At 32.4% G+C, this 16,384-nt stretch overlaps 1 protein-coding gene across 6 annotated transcripts in view; it reads left to right on the forward strand.

Annotated features, from left to right (window-relative positions):
* Positions 1-16,384, forward strand: part of LOC105327137 (collagen alpha-5(VI) chain) — a 29,218-nt gene that overhangs the window by 11,612 nt on the left and 1,222 nt on the right. For 3 of the 6 annotated variants that reach the window (XM_034483092.2, XM_034483093.2, XM_034483094.2), the window contains exons 5-17: positions 1,776-1,904; positions 2,470-2,493; positions 4,277-4,291; positions 4,868-5,236; positions 5,318-5,443; positions 5,541-5,942; positions 6,517-6,630; positions 8,084-8,119; positions 8,233-8,661; positions 9,038-9,175; positions 9,377-9,418; positions 9,601-10,032; positions 10,113-10,910. In XM_034483092.2, coding sequence (XP_034338983.2) covers positions 1,776-1,904; positions 2,470-2,493; positions 4,277-4,291; positions 4,868-5,236; positions 5,318-5,443; positions 5,541-5,942; positions 6,517-6,630; positions 8,084-8,119; positions 8,233-8,661; positions 9,038-9,175; positions 9,377-9,418; positions 9,601-10,032; positions 10,113-10,243 — 2,387 coding nt within the window. In that variant the 3' untranslated portion in view covers positions 10,244-10,910. The other 3 variants (XM_066080123.1, XM_066080124.1, XM_066080125.1) reach the window with 3 other exon arrangements.

Raw genomic sequence — 16,384 nt, forward strand, 5'->3', positions numbered from 1 at the left:
TATTTTTAATGCTTGTCAAAATTTGAAAGTCAAATATTAAGTTACAAGCAATATTCAGAGTTTAAAATTCGTTGTTTTGCAAACAAAGCTCGAGTCATATGTGGTTTATTGGTATTAGTTTCAATCAAACGGTGCTCTTTTCCGTTGATGATATTATTTGTGAACACAAAAAATTAGTGTATCTTGTTTGCCATGTGTCATTTTGTCAAGGAAAAACTAGTAGTAATTCCTTACCCCAAATTATGTTTAAACAGATATAAGACCTCTGTATCCCTCTTATAACTTGACTTCTCACATTCAAATTTTGGTCAATCATTCAAAATGCACAAGAAAACCGTATTTTTCATAAAAAAATAAAATTTGGATCTCGATGGTCGTGACCTTTTTAAGAGGATTTTGATCTCCGAAAGAAGAAGAGTTCTGTATACAGCTTTAGGAAAATGATCAAATAGCTGGATTATTTTTCTACTTAATGTTAGTTTATGGCCACCAAATATATCAATGTATAAGACAAATCCGATAGTTGATTTGCTGACTACCCAGCCTCCTTTGAAGAATGTGAAACATGAATAAATAAATGAATGTCGACTTACATGTAGAGCTGGTCACATATGTAATTAAACTTCAGGGATTTTACAGAACTGACACAGGAAATAATTTGATATGATCTAAAATTTGGACGAAAACCGACTAAAAGTCACCGACTTACATATGGTATTCCATTTTGCTGTATCATTAGGGTACTCTATCGCATAGTGTACCGCGGATTATCAAAATATTTTGAACCCCTCTACTTATCTACAGATTTTCCTTATTGTAAACTTACAATTATCATCATGATTAAGCTGTTAGGGATGTTTACCCCGAGTAGATTAAAATCCCCATCATCTTGTGAAGTGGGTTGGTGATATATGTTTGATCTTGATTGCTCTATCAGCATGTGGTGTGAGAGGTACCCGACATTGATGTATATAATGACATGTCAGCCCAATGAAAATGCTCCCTCAGGCCATATGACCTATATTCTCACAATTTTCATTGACCTAAGCAAAAATGTGTTACCTTGATATTAATAATTTTCGGAAACTGAATAATTATCATGAATCTTGTAGTCCTGTGGCAAGTGGACAGGATGTCAGTGGAATTCTTTATACGATTTGTTTAGCACATAAATTTTTTAGTGCTATTCCAAAAGTTTGCAGAATGGGAATTTTGAATTTTTAGTTAACTGAGATGCACAGGACGGGATTATTTAAGTGGTGTAATATAGTATGTGTGGCCTCTTAATGATACACAAAATTAATATCAGCTGAACAGGTGTTGTTTATGAATAAATGTTCGCTGAAACACGGCAGTTTTCCGAGGATCTTGGTGACACCTACATACTACTCTCGAAATATAAAGTAAAATACTGTACATATATCTTATAATAATAAATCTGTCAAATTTTCATGTATAAACGCGTAGTTCAATAAGATGAAGCTATTGGGCTGCAAGTCAAATTCTGCATGTCATGCATGGGTTTTTTCTATATCATTTCATGGTCAAATGTTTTACAGTTTGAAAAATTGAAAAACTGTAAAATCTAGGGGTTTTTTCTTCAAATAATGAATTTTTCAAAGTTCAAAAAAATTTAATATCAAAATTAAAGATTTACTGGGTCACCAATTTTTTTACGCCCCAAGAAAAAGAACACAAAGCAAAAACTTAATAGCAACTGTTGGTTCATAAAAAAAAATTGAAGAGGTGATGACCTGTTTATTGTTTGCTCTCAGGGGTTGGTGATGAGGTGAACCAGAAAGAGCTGGAGATGCTGGCGAGCAGTTACGACCATGTCTATCTCCTCAAGAACGTCAACGCTCTATCTCAAATCCAGGACAAGCTGGCTGCTAGATTTTGCAGAGGTAAGGGTTACCTGTGGTCTTCAGGTCATAACCCAGACTCCTGTCACTACCGAACCAGACTTCATTTCTCAGAGAAGGAAGCGTGAACTCATTATGGAGACAAACTTACAAAGCTTTATCCATTGCATACTCTACTCTTCAATTAAGAAAATACTTAGTAACCTTTCTAATATATAATTTTGAAAGGTTACACGTTATGCTTACACTGTTCAAATAACTGATTTTAAACCAAAAAAGCCAACATATTGCAAACAATAGCTAGGAATATCTAAGCATACTTGCTCAATTCTGAATATTCTTTTATCACTTCTTCTCCAAACAAAGGCTAAAGAATAATGTTTAACCCAGTGCAAAAAAATGTAAGCATACTTGCTCAATTCTGAATGATCCTACGGCTACAGCTGCTCGAGTTTTAAGTTAAACTTAAATTGCAAACAAAAGCTCTAAACAATGTCTTTGATTTACTAAGAACTGCACTTACTATGGTAAATTGATAATAATGATGCAATGCATGGCGGATGAATTGTTTGATGAAGTTCATCTTTTTTTCAAAAATGTGTTACAGGAACTCCAGCACCATCCACCCAGGGTAAGTACAGTAATTACACAGGTTATGAATAATATTTATGTTGCTAATGTAGGCTAAGAATTCGCCAGTTTTGGCAGAAATATTGTACAGAAGACATCGTGACACGGATACCCTTTGGCAATGCGAGAAATGCGAGAATCTCGACTCGTGTTACAGCACTGCTATATGAAATCTCCCGCGATGACATCCACGGTATCTGATCTGAGTGTCTCATTCGCTCAATGAGTTCAGTATTTACACAAAATCCTCGAAGAATGATCCAATGCGACGTAGAAAACGAGTTCTTTCTTTCTGTTCTTATTCTTGTGAATTTTATCTTGGCGTTACATCCAAAATAAAATAACCGAGTGTCAAAATTGATTAATGGAAAATGTCTTTGCTATAACAAGATGAATTAAAGAGATTTCACCATCCATTCCCAAATGAAATACGTTTCAACACTATCAGTGTTTAATCTCTATAAAACAATACACTACATATAAAGTGAATATCATCTACATAAGCAAAAGAATAGATATACAAACATATTACTACACAACCATATGACGTGGGTCGTGGCACGCGTTTGGCCAGATTATTGTTTGTGTTGGCTTTATGATTGTGTAACCTTTATAATGTAAAAAAACAATAACAACTAAAAAAAGCCGACATCACAATGAAATGCCACGAAACAAATGAATTCGAACAAAACTTCGATACGAGATCAAACACATTTATTTCTTGTGTCTTAATTATTGCAATGTTTTGCCTCTATAACAAGAAAAGAATAATCAATATTATTGCAAACTTCTAGTCACATGGTTTTCAAAACCATTGGTGGCTTTTTTCTATCTATAAATAGACTCTTCAAGACATTCAAAACAATGACAATTGATAAGTTTACTGTTTTGAAGTGGGTTTTTTTTTAAATTTTACTTAAAATATCATGAAATGCATGCTTATTTGTTAAGTGTATTAAGTTTTAAAAGATATAAAATTGATACCATATTCAATGTTTTAATTGCTGTTTGCTGTTTATCAACATTTGTCTTTGATAAATTGTCTTTTATAGTTTCATCTTTTCATTTAAACAATTATTCTATTTTGTATGTAAATGTTATGCACTTAATAAAATGATGTGTATTTCAGTTCTTCACTGAATCACTTTATTTGTACTTATTTGTTATTTATGTAATCTATTAACGTCTGATATGATTTTAGAAATGTCTGTTTTCGTTTTCTGCAACCAAATGAAAAAAATATCACTACTCATTTTATAAAAAAATTGTTTCAACCTTTTAATTATAAACTTTGAATAAAAATAAATTCATATACATGTTATAATATCATCGATATATCAAATAAACTTGAGTTTGAGAATTATGAAGACCATCTAACCTTTCTTGTTGAATAATGTTTTCCTTGAAAAAGTTTGAAATTGAAAATTGGGTTATATCATTCCCCACATAAAATAATGTGATCTTGCAGTTAGAATTGTGTTTAACTTTCAAAGAAATATAAATATTTAAAGCTTTAAATCGTTTTGATAAAAATATTTCTTAAAGTAAGTTTCAATCGAAAACAAGACAAACATTTTCGTGTGATATATTTCATAGTAAAATCGAACGGCTGGAGAGAGAAAAATGAAAAAAAAAAAACCCACGTTGAAACAAGTTGAAACAGACTATTTCCATATTTCAAGTCATTCATTATTAATATTTCGAAAAGACACAAATTAATCTGCTTTTTCTCTATTCCATAAAGATTCTATTTCATTATTTAAAATACCGATTTTGTTTTACAGCTCAAAACAAAGAGTGTAAGTTTCGCTGGTTGATGGCATTTCTAGACACTCTGAACTTTTGAACAAAAATTTACAGTATTTCACATTTCCAAACTTTTACAAAATTCTACAAATTCTGTTAACCAAAAGCTTCTCCATATTAATAATATAGGAGATTGTGCTTAATGGGTTTGCTAGATGGCTACTTTTTGGTGTTTGGTAGAAACATAAGTGACAATGTAGAGTGCTATCATTGAAAATAATGCCGGTCATTAGATGCTAAGACTTTGTTTTCAGTTTAATCTAGTTTTAGAGGGTAGTGATAATATCCTGTGGCGAAGTCAGAGTAATTACACCGGAGTGCTTTAACAAGATGACTCTTGACTTTAACCAAATTCTTGCTGTCTTTTAGTCATACACAAAGTAAGATCAATAGTGCTAGTAATCATTTATGATAATTTTGAAAAATTTACTTAAAATTATCCAATTCTAATGTTGTAAAGTTTTTTAAAATATTAAAAGATCTTAAAAAGTGAATTGCTGAAACAAATTGATGTGAACAGCAAATGAGTCAAAGATTGTATATAATTTGATGATGAAATTGCATTAAAGCTTGCGTAAACAAGCCAGCCAACTTGGTTCTGTTCCTTGACGACTCCCTTCCGATACAACAATACCATCAGGACTTGAGCTTGGTCACAGACCTTGTCACACGGTTGTCGAGAAGCATAGGTCGCTCTCATAAGTTCAAGTTGCTACCTAACTGGTTTCAAGGCTCTGTGCTCACTTTTGGTAATGTTCAGGACTTTCTGAAGGGGGTTAGTCGCACTAACGTACCACAAAGATGGTCATCTACAGGAAACATTTTGGAGGTTGACTTGAAACCCGGGTTTCTTAACATTGCTGTGGTTATTGGAGCCAATTCTATGAAAAGGTTAAATCAGAGTTTGGACAGAGATGCACCTTTGACATATATCTTAGGTTTGTATTGTCAGTTTCTTTAGAACAATTGTAATGAATTGTTGTCTGCCACATATTCCTTCGATATTAATTTCTCTACAGGGGTCGGTCAGTCATTTAGAAGAGATCTAATAGAAAACATTGTGCCCTCATCGAAACGATTGATTGTTCAAACGTTGGGTCAGTCCGTGGAGACTGTCAAAGAATTGTCATTAGATTTGTGTTCAGGTAAGGTGTCCGCTTTAATTTTTTATTTGCCACCATGTTTTAAAACAAAGATTGTTCCACAAATGTTTAAAGATATACTTTGTAACTTTTGAAACAGGTTGTTCGAACATGGACATTTATTTCCTATTGGATACTTCAAATAGCATAGGACCGGAACAATTTGCACGAGAATGCAAGCTGGCTGCAGACTTAATGAAATCCATGCAGCTTCCGAACGGTCACTCACCAATTACTACGATAGACTATAGTGACTCACCTGAACTTCATAGGTATGCAGATAGTCCGCAGTTTATTGCAACGATTCCTTCTCACAAGTGGAGGGGAGGTAATACTATGACTCACTCTGCATTAGAGATGGTTATGGCCGCCTCAGAGAGAAACTCAAATGATAAAAGACAGGTGGCTATCTTGATGTCGGATGGTGCATCAACTTCCCCTGACCGTACTGAAAAAATGGCCGCAAAAATTCACAATAGTCAGTTGGAAATGTTTGTTGTTGGTAAGTGAAATATATATTTTTTGTAAATGAACTTTTTAAAATAATGAAAATTTTTGAAATACATCAATGTAGAATTTAGGAAGAATTAGTTACTGGAAGGAATATAGTATATTGCTTTGGGATCATATGATTATACATAATGTTGTATTATATTTCGGCTAGTATCGGTTACTTTATCAATATTTTAGTATTCAGATGTACCCTACTGAACTCAAAATATCGTTATAAATGTATAATCATCGCAAAGAGTCTTGTGTTTAGTTCAAATCAAGTAATGCTAAGGACTATGATGATCATTGGGTAAATATAGCCAGTTTATATTTCATGACTCGTTGACATGGCATGTTGCTATTGTTACGTAATATCAATTGGTAAAAATGGATTTATAGCTCAATGGAAATTTTTGCTCAAATGTTTTTGACTTATCAGATTAAACTTTTTACATGGAAGTTGGATATATATATACTGTGTTATTTTTTGGATTTAACTATATATATATATATATATATATATATATATATATATATATATATATATATATATATATATATATATATATATATATATATCATAGGCATTGGAGAAAATGTGAATTTGGAAGAATTAAAAGTGATAGCATCCTCGCCTTCACATTTATATATGGAAGACTCAATTACACCAACTCACCTGTCGGAGGCCATATGTAATGGTAATTATGTTTTTATTTTATTTTCCCAATTGTTAGCAAATTTTGTACGTATTTTCCTTCAGTGAAATTTGGCATAATTGACGGGTAAAACTACTGCAATATCTATTATTATACATATACTACGCATAGCCATCGTTTTAAAAGCGTGCATAAAATTTGATATAAAATCGGACCAAGCAGCTTTAAGTAAATATTTGCGTTCCATTTTTGTCGTTGGCGTTCATTTTTGAATTTCTTTCGGAGGAAATTGCTAGACTTTGGGACCAGGTTAACCCACTTTGAAATTTTTTTTCAAAGTGCGTTTAGATGGTACATCAACATTTTTTAGTATCGACACTCTTAACGCACTTTGAAAAAAATGTATGAATAACAAATTCTGGAGTTGAATTTCTAATTTGTTGATAGTATGATAATTTGTTAACACTGGTGAATCTTTAATTGACCGTATTTGAGAACGGGGATGGGGTTGGGATGGGGTGGGGGTGGGGGTTATCCAAAGATACCGGTCAATCACCAGTGCATCATGCATTTACTTGATTACATGTACAGGAAGAAGGACCCCTACCTGTATATAAAAGTATTAATTATTTTGACTAAACCCCGAACAATTTCTGTTTCAAAGTGCGTTAATATCGACGATATCAACGCACTTTGAAAAAAAAATTTCAAAGTGCGTAAAAAAATTTCAAAGTGCGTATTTTTTAAAGTGCGTTGTAACATCCCATGATAACCATAGCACAAAAAATGCAAAAATTTACAAGCAATCATAAATACATATTGTAGATTCTTATTTATTTGATATCAAACCCGTAGTGACAAAGCTTGAAATATGTAAAACAATAGTTTACAAACAAAACAGAGATATACAAAGCTACATATATGTTATCATTTTGCAACATTCTAATGCAGTGTAGATTTGAACATGTTCTATTAAGCTTCCGCCCAATGGGGCCATAAGCCTCTTTGTCATAACTTATTTTGACTAAAATGTGTCCATGATTAGAGTAACATACATGAGTCTCAATTTGCTAGATGCTTATAAGTATTTCGCCATGGGCATCTTTGAAAAATGCTTTGGTGTTGTGACAATCTATCATTACAACGAGTGATTGTGGGTTTTGGTCTAGGCTCAATTTTTTTTTATTCAGTTTCATTTTAAAGATTGTTTTCTGTTTCCTTTACTTGTGAATTTTAAAGTACTGAAACTACCTAAAACCGTGCCATTTTCTATTTGGTTTATATTTAACTGAATCACAGTGGGCTTATGTTTAAAGAAACTAATATTTTCTGTTGCATTAGTTGTAAATTTCAAAGTACTTGCAATTGTGATTCTATTGCACTGAATATGATACTGAAACTACCTAAAACTGTGTTATTTTCTATTTAAGTTGAAATCATCTTTGGATTATGTCTAAGCAAACTAATATTTTCATCACCAACCCTGACTTTACAGGTGCAACAGATAACAACATTCCAGAAAGTAATCAAGGTATGGATTAAAAAAAAAAAGGTAGCAAATTTTATTAATAATTTGCATTCAGAAAATATACATGTATACTAGTATATGCATCCATGTCTATAATGTACGTATTTTGATTATAGATTGCAGAGAAGAATTCGATATTGTTTTCGTTTTGGACAGTTCGTGGAGTCTTAGAACAGAGAAAAACTTCAGGAAAGAAATCCATTTTGTGACAGAACTTGGCGACAACTTGCAGCTTGATTTTAAACGTGTTTCTGTGTCAGTGATAACATATGCCGATCAAGCTAAGGAATACAATTTCCGAAGTAAGAACGAGTTCTCCTCGGCCGTTCTGAATTTACCCTGGCTTGGAGGAAATACGTACACGGATAGGGCACTCAGCATAGTTCTTGAAAATGTGGAGAGCAGGGCAAACTCTGTTCAGTCGACTGTAGAGAGACCTCTAGTTGTGTTGGTTATTACAGATGGTGGGTCCACCAGTCCGTTTGTCTTAGAAAAGGTCGTCGCCAGATTAAAGCGGTTCAAATTTGTCAAATTATTTGCAATAGGTATGTATATTTTTTATATATTCATGTCATTCAAAGTACCATGCTACTGGAGAGTCCTAGCAGTTGCACAAAAGAACAATTCACGACCTTTAATCTATAATTTTTAAACTTTGCAAGTCAAATACTGCATGCAGGGAAATATTCGCCCTCATTATATTTTTGCCTCTTTTACCCTCCTTTTCTATGGGCGAATTTAAAAATGGGCAATTTCTAATGGCTTCCAATACATTGTCGGGTTAATTCAAGACGGGCTAAACTGTCTGCAAGTGAAGAAGGGCAAAAATGACACAGGATGAAAATAACCCGGTATACAGTATTTACTGCATGCAGTATTTTTCATTTACTGATTAAATTTTTTCTTGTATTTGTTTTATAGGCGTTGGAGTTAGTATCAATATAAAAGAATTGGGACTTATAGCTTCCGATCCATCTGACAGTCATCTGTTTATGGTGGACGACTTAGAAGTTAACAATAAAATTCTCAAATCTCTTTTGAAATCGCAAATTTGCCGAGGTATATCGTTTTAGAATTTAGAGACATTAACTACAGAGTTATAAAGGCTATGTTAAGCCGCACTTTGAATCATAATTTTGAATAATGGATAGGTAAACCTCAGAAATTCTTCTGAAATCTATCTTAAATGACATGTTCATGTAAATAATTTTTTTCAAAAACAAAAATGAGTTCATTAAATGACTCCTTATTATATTTCAGATACGCAATTCTTATCGTTAATATCTCCACCAAAACTGTTCAGTAAGTAATATATAAATTCGTTTTTTAGTCATCACAATTTAATAAATGATTCTAATTTTGGTTCATCCCTTCATCTATAATCATATGATAATTTCTTCAGATTCCGCAAATCCTTTGACAAAACTGTTGATTCGTATCGTTAGATGAAGAATAATGTTTGTCCACGTTATTATATTTCCAAGGTTGCCCTGCTGATGTTGACCTTGTTTTTGTGTTGGACAGTTCCTCAAGTCTAGGTGTTGTTGAAAATCCCGATTTTTATTTTCTCAAAGAAATTGCATTTGTAATTGATGTGATTAAATTGGGAAACATTGATTTTCGTCAATCGCGTGTGTCTGTTATAACGTATAGTGACGTAATCAGACTGCACCAGTACCGCAGTGAGACAGACCTTGTGTCAAATATTATACACCTTCCGTTTCTTGGAGGAAACACTTGTACTGATATAGCCTTAGATCTAATGTTGGATGAGTTAAACTATTTCAAATCCGTCTCAAACGGAAGGAAAGCAGCAATCGGCGTGATCCTCACTGATGGGCTGTCGACGAGACCCGAGTCTACATCGAGCTCGGCCAGAAGAATTCATGATGTCGGCTACCGGATTGTAGCAATTGGTAATTTGATTTAATTAAACTGTTACTAAGCATTGCTTTTATTTAATAGTATTCTAAATGCTGTTTTTTTTTCTTTACAGGAGTTGGAGCGCGGGTGAATATAAATGCAATCACCGATATGGCTTCGTTGCCAAAGAATGAAAATGTGTTTCTTTTGGATGCATTGAACTGGAGAACTTCCTTTTTATCGAGTCTACATAATGGATGCTAAGAAACTATTATTGATTAAAAGCCTAGTCACATCTCGGCCTGTTTCATCCTGTTTCAGGGAAATAGCTGAGTTAATTGAAAAAGGCCAAGTACTGTATAGTGACAAACATTTTCATAGTCATAACTAAAAACATTTTTATTTTGGCATGAATTTTGAAAATAGTCTTAAGCTTACTAAAATTGTATAAGTAATATGTATGTGTAAGTGATATGTTAATACAGCTGTGTATAAATGTACTAGAATTATTAGATTTTGAAAATGGACTTGAAAACATGAATGGTTTTAATTAGAATTTCATAATGCTTGTTTTATTTTTAATGTATTTAATTTACAGAAAACATGATTAAAATCTACAACCATGTAGGCCATTTTCTATCATTTGATTACATGTAACGAATCCAGATTTCACACCTACAGCCATTTTTTCTTTTAAAGAGAATGTATGCTATATGAATTACTTTAGTTCGCGTGTTATCAATGGATGATTTATAGTATTGTATATTTCATAAACAAAGACTTAGTAAATTTACTTTGAAATATTTCATACAGTGCACACCTAGAGGTGTAAAGGGTATTCGTGTCACATTTTTATGTTATTTGAAATTGAAGATGCTTTTATTTTTGATACTAACATAGCCAAATTGTAACTAATTTGTTATGTGTCTTCTTTTAGCTCCGCCACAAGATAGTAAGTGATGTTTTGATGTTTGTTTTTGCATGCTTAGACTGGTATAATCATGTACAACACCTGGAGTTATGTATCCCAAACTCCTCCATTAACACTACCCAGGATAAAATGTATGTTTATTTGCATCTTTTATAAAATAAATTCTTTCTTTTTTGTTTGAATATTCGTGGCATGAATCCTATAGCTTTAGAATACTTAATTGTCATTTTTTGAAAAAGAAAAAACTGTTATGATTACCAATTTACAAGATTATTATCTGAAATTGAAATCCAACCTGTAGAAAGAAGACAAACATAGAATATATATTAGTTATTCTGTCCTTTATACCCTTTCTTGCACATTTGAAGCTTTCAGAATTTTAAAAAAGTGTTTATTCCATTTAATCTAAAATTTAGTATCAATTGCTTTAAACTTCTAATTAACTTGATGTAAAGCATTGTATAGTGGAACCATAAATCTTTTAATATACCACATATTATATGGTTTTCATTTGATTTGTAAAACAAATGTATGATTTGTTAAGCAATGTTTTAACGTTGACATTTTGTACGTTAAAATTCGCATGATTTTCTTTTTCTCAAAATTTATACTGTTTAAAAAATTGCATGTAAATTAAAAAAAAACTTATGCATGAAGAACTTAGAACAATATTTGGAAATCATCTCCTTCATTAGTTAATGATTTTCTCTGCACATAACTATTCTGTATTTAAAAATACCAGGTATATTGGCATACAGTTACAGATTGTTCCGAGCCAGTAGATCTTGTTTTTGTTCTGGACAGCTCTTGGAGTTTAATGAGTGAAGATAACTTTGCAAAGGAGCTACAGTTCGTGACTAGCGTTGCTAATGCATTAGCTGAACAGATGGGCCAGTCCCGACTGTCCGTAATCACATTCAGTGACGATGCCAAGATGGCCATACCTCTGACAATGTACTCGTTAACATCCGAGTTCACCAAAAAAGTGCTAGATCTCCCATGGATAGGTGGGAATACGTACACTGATAAAGCATTAGAGATGATGTATAAACAATTCGATGCGTTCCGTACGCGCGGGAGAAGGAGTGTGGGCGTGGTCATCACGGATGGGGGGTCCACGGACCCCTTTAGGACCCTATCTGTCATCAAAAAGATCAAAGAGAAAGGGATTAACATGTTTGCAATCGGTAAGAACAAAACAAATTTGAAACTGAAAACTTGAATTGATTCTGACGATACTGTTATTTTTTTTTATTCACGATGATTACGAAAGAGTGATAAGGAATCGTCCATGGTATCATTGAGTATTAAAATATTGATAAAAAAAACATGATTAATTATCTGTGACGTTTCAAATTAATTATAGGCGTTGGAATGAGCATTAATGAAGAAGAATTAAGAATGATAGCATCAAGTCCAGTGAGTGAGCACAAATTTATGGTGGAAAACCTGGATGGTCTGAAAATGTTACAGAGAACGCTTGTGACAGGAATTTGCCCAGGTGGTCTATCTATTCATTCCCAAATCCTCCGAGTTAGAAGCGATGCTGTTGTAATTTTTATTTAATGTAAATTGTTAATGCATTTCTCCCTATTTTCCTATTTCGTGAAGAAAAAAATTGTTTCAATAATATTCTGTTTTCGACCTGAAATATGGATTCGTTTCCTGTTATGAGATTGCACCTTTCTCCACTTTCTTAACACCTCTAAGGTGTTTCTTGCAATGCACCTATGTGTAGTCATTTATCAATTGTACCACACAATATTGCATGTTAGATGAATGTATTGTAGATAATATATACTCATGATTACAATTTCAGGTCCAATAAAAAAACCGAGTAAGTATGTAATGCTTTCAATTACGACCGACGTACTGAAATTCAGCTTGGGTTCTACTAATTTGTTTCATTGTAGAATTTAGTTTTCGTGTTCATATTGCTACTTTTTTCTCAATTGTTTAGTCTTCCCTGTATTCATTTTTCACTTAATTCACTTAATTCAAAATCATTCAAGACTAAAAAAGTTGCGGACCTTTTTTAAACAACCAATTTTTATTTCAAGCAAGTTTATTACCGTGATTTTGTTGTCATTAAACTGGGTTTTTAACAGACCTAATACTTAGTTTAGAGCATTCATGCTTTTAACCGATTCAGATGTTTTAACGCTTTTAAAATCATTTTAACTACAAGCCACATCAAACAACATTGTTCGTAACATTTATGTGTTAATATTGGTTGGTCATTTAGCAATAATGCCGCTTTTAAATATCCAAGCACGCAAAAGTTTTTAAAATCCTATCACAAAAGTTATCATAACGATATATGATTTAATATTTAAATCTTTTTTTATCGAATTTAAGGTAACAAGAAAAATCAAATCTGCTTTGAATTTTTAGAGTTTTTAGATGAATTGATTTGATTTAACATATTTTTTACATGTTACAAGGTGAGTACATTTATGACCAAAGTTTATTTGCTTTATTATAATATTGTCTCTTAAATAAAACTCTAATTAAGATATTAATTACTAGAAAGCCTATGACGACAAGCAAACCTTAGTTAGTTATTTAATTGAAATTAGCTGAAATATTATCTTACCTTAACAGATTTTAACTTTTGAAGTCGTAAGTTATGCAAGACATGCTTACAATCTTGTATTGCATATATAGGTCATTGAAACGAGGATGCGCCATTAAAAATGTAAATCAAATTCTACGTGTAATTTAAGTCTTTAAGTGCCGAGGTGTATAATTTAAATTTTGGCAATGTTAACATTCAGTTTAAAGAATCACAAGATAAGACTTAATGATGGTAATTGCTATGATAATTACGGAAATATAGGAATTAATGTATTTTCTTATCAACAGTTTGCAGAAGTGAGCCTGCCGACATTTTCTTCCTTGTGGATGCCTCCTCTAGTCTGCTGAACCAGGAAAACTTCGCAAAGGAGCTTCAGTTTGTGGTTAGGATCGTCGATAACATTATTGTAGGGGCGAGGCCCGATGATTCTCGAGTTGGCGTCATCACGTTTAGCACTGATGCCACCCTGGAGTTCGGGTTGTCTCGGCATACCTCTAACAGAGCGGTGAAAGATGCCATTCTAGCCCTCAACTTTACAACTGGGGACACATTTACCCACAAGGCTATCGACATCATGTATGATCAATTCAATAAATTCATGAGACGCAGTACTCGTGTCAAGAAAATAGGTAAAGTTGCTTGTAGGTTTTGGATAAAACAATTGTGTATGCCATGAACCATTGTTCAAAATTTCTCGCCGCAAAAATGTTGTGTACTTAATTTTAAATCAAGGCTTATTTAAGAATGAGTAAAATATCAAATAAAACATTTATTTTATAAAAATAAAGTAAAACATAAACGGTATTATTGTAGGGTTTGTGATCACTGATGGACAGTCCACGGACCCTAACAGTTTAAGAGCATCCATTGATACAGTAAAAGCCCTCGGGATTGAAATCTACGCCGTTGGTTGGTATTTTTATAGTACAGTAAACGTGTCATCTTAATACTGAGACACGTTTATAAATTAAATGAATTCATTAACTATCATTTACTATTTGAAATATTAAGAAAAAATCCTTATGAAGATATAATATATATCATATTCTGTTTTTGGTTAATCCTTTAAGTATATGGTATTTTTTACCCAGGGTGCTGTGAAGTATCAGGTATTAAATCGTGTGATTGGGTGATTAATGGCGACTGTAAATATGCAATTAATTATGATTAGTCACCGCTGCTTTTTTGTCATGCTTCAAAGTAGACACCGCAGAGAAATCAGTTTTTTTAAAATTCAAATTCTTTATTTTTTACTAGACTTTGACCCGTGCGTGCACCGGTTGACATTGCATATGATATCGGACATTTACGAAATAGATCATCGACACACCGTATTGTTGACATTTACATAAACAAGCTTTAAGCCCACAATAATGCTATTAATTTCACTACACTCTGCTTAGTTCGAATAACTGAGTCTCGGGACAGGCCTTCTCAACAGTTAAAATGCCTCTCATATACCCGTAATGTAGCAAAAAATTACAAGATTGCTCTGAAACGATTTTGGATTAAATTAATGAAGCTAAATTGAAAATAACAGTTAAATTATTCATAACAAACCATTTTGAGGTTGTAGATACCTTTCATCAAATCTTTAATTCATATTAATGAAGAATTACAGTATAAACATTTTTTTCACCAACGTTTTACTCGCTTCGAATTTACACACCATGCTGACATTCGAACTCTCGGGATTTTTCATATTAAATGCATCGAGTTAGAGTTATCTCCCGTATTACCTTTGATAAATGGAATATATGTGACAAATTTTCAATGATTTACGTGTATTTGTATTATCGTTTCTGAGTTTATCCATGCAAATGTGATATTGTGGAAATAAAGATTAGCGTGAATGTAATGCGCATGCGCAAGATTGTAAAATCCAAAAAATTCAGATGATTTCCGGTTTAAAAAAAAAAAAGAAATTTATTAATTAGCGAAGCTTGATTGAGAAAAAATAAAAAACAAATTGGTAATCTTCAAGTACCAATGATTTTTAAAATATATAAAACAAAAGACAGTACTCTTCCGATTTCTCGGTATTAAAGCTAAACAATTTGAGTCTATTATTTTAATATAGTAGTATAGATTTCACGGTATTTGCTTCATTGTTTGTTGTATGGATGGCTGTTACAGTATTGTGTTATGCTTTAATATTTTATAAGGTGATACACAGCATTTAAGGCACATCAATAATTATTCAAGAACGTTCCAGTAATATTGAGAAAGAACAACCTTCTAATGTGTGTGTGTGTGTGTGTGTGTGTGAAAGAGAGAGAGAGAGAGAGAGAGAGAGAGAGAGAGAGAGAGAGAGAAGATCCTTCTTTATGAATCATATTTATTTTTATAACTGCTATAAGTGCAATTTGTGTATGATTAATAGCTTAATATCAATGATTGTTTATATGGAATTTGTTGTTGTTCAGTCTGGGTTAAAATGTTAACTTTATTCTTTAAATTATGTCAATAATAAACGTCCCCAAATAATTCTATTTCAGATTTTGAGCATTGTAATTTTCTAAATAGTAATGAAAGAGGCAGAATAAGTCTGTAAATTAAACGGATTAATTCAAATACTAGTAGTTGCTTCTATGGTACTCGTTCTCCATCAATTGAAAGATATGCTATTAAGCGCAATTATAAAAATGAAACAATGTCAGTTAAGATATTCAATTTAACCGTAGATTCTTTGATTAAATGATATACATGTATTATCAACAACTGACACTTAGAACTTTGGCACGGAAGATGAAACTCCAAAAAGCCCTATTCAGACTTAAATGTTACGTGTTATATTATATGTTTTATAGTTAAATTTAATGAAATCAGTGTGTTTAAATGTTACCACAAGGTTATTTTAATGTCTTTTTTCTTAAGGATAAAAAAATAGCATTAT

The sequence above is a fragment of the Magallana gigas genome, chromosome 3 (genome assembly GCF_963853765.1).
Source record: "Magallana gigas chromosome 3, xbMagGiga1.1, whole genome shotgun sequence".
In the NCBI taxonomy this organism is placed as follows: Eukaryota; Metazoa; Mollusca; class Bivalvia; order Ostreida; family Ostreidae; genus Magallana; species Magallana gigas.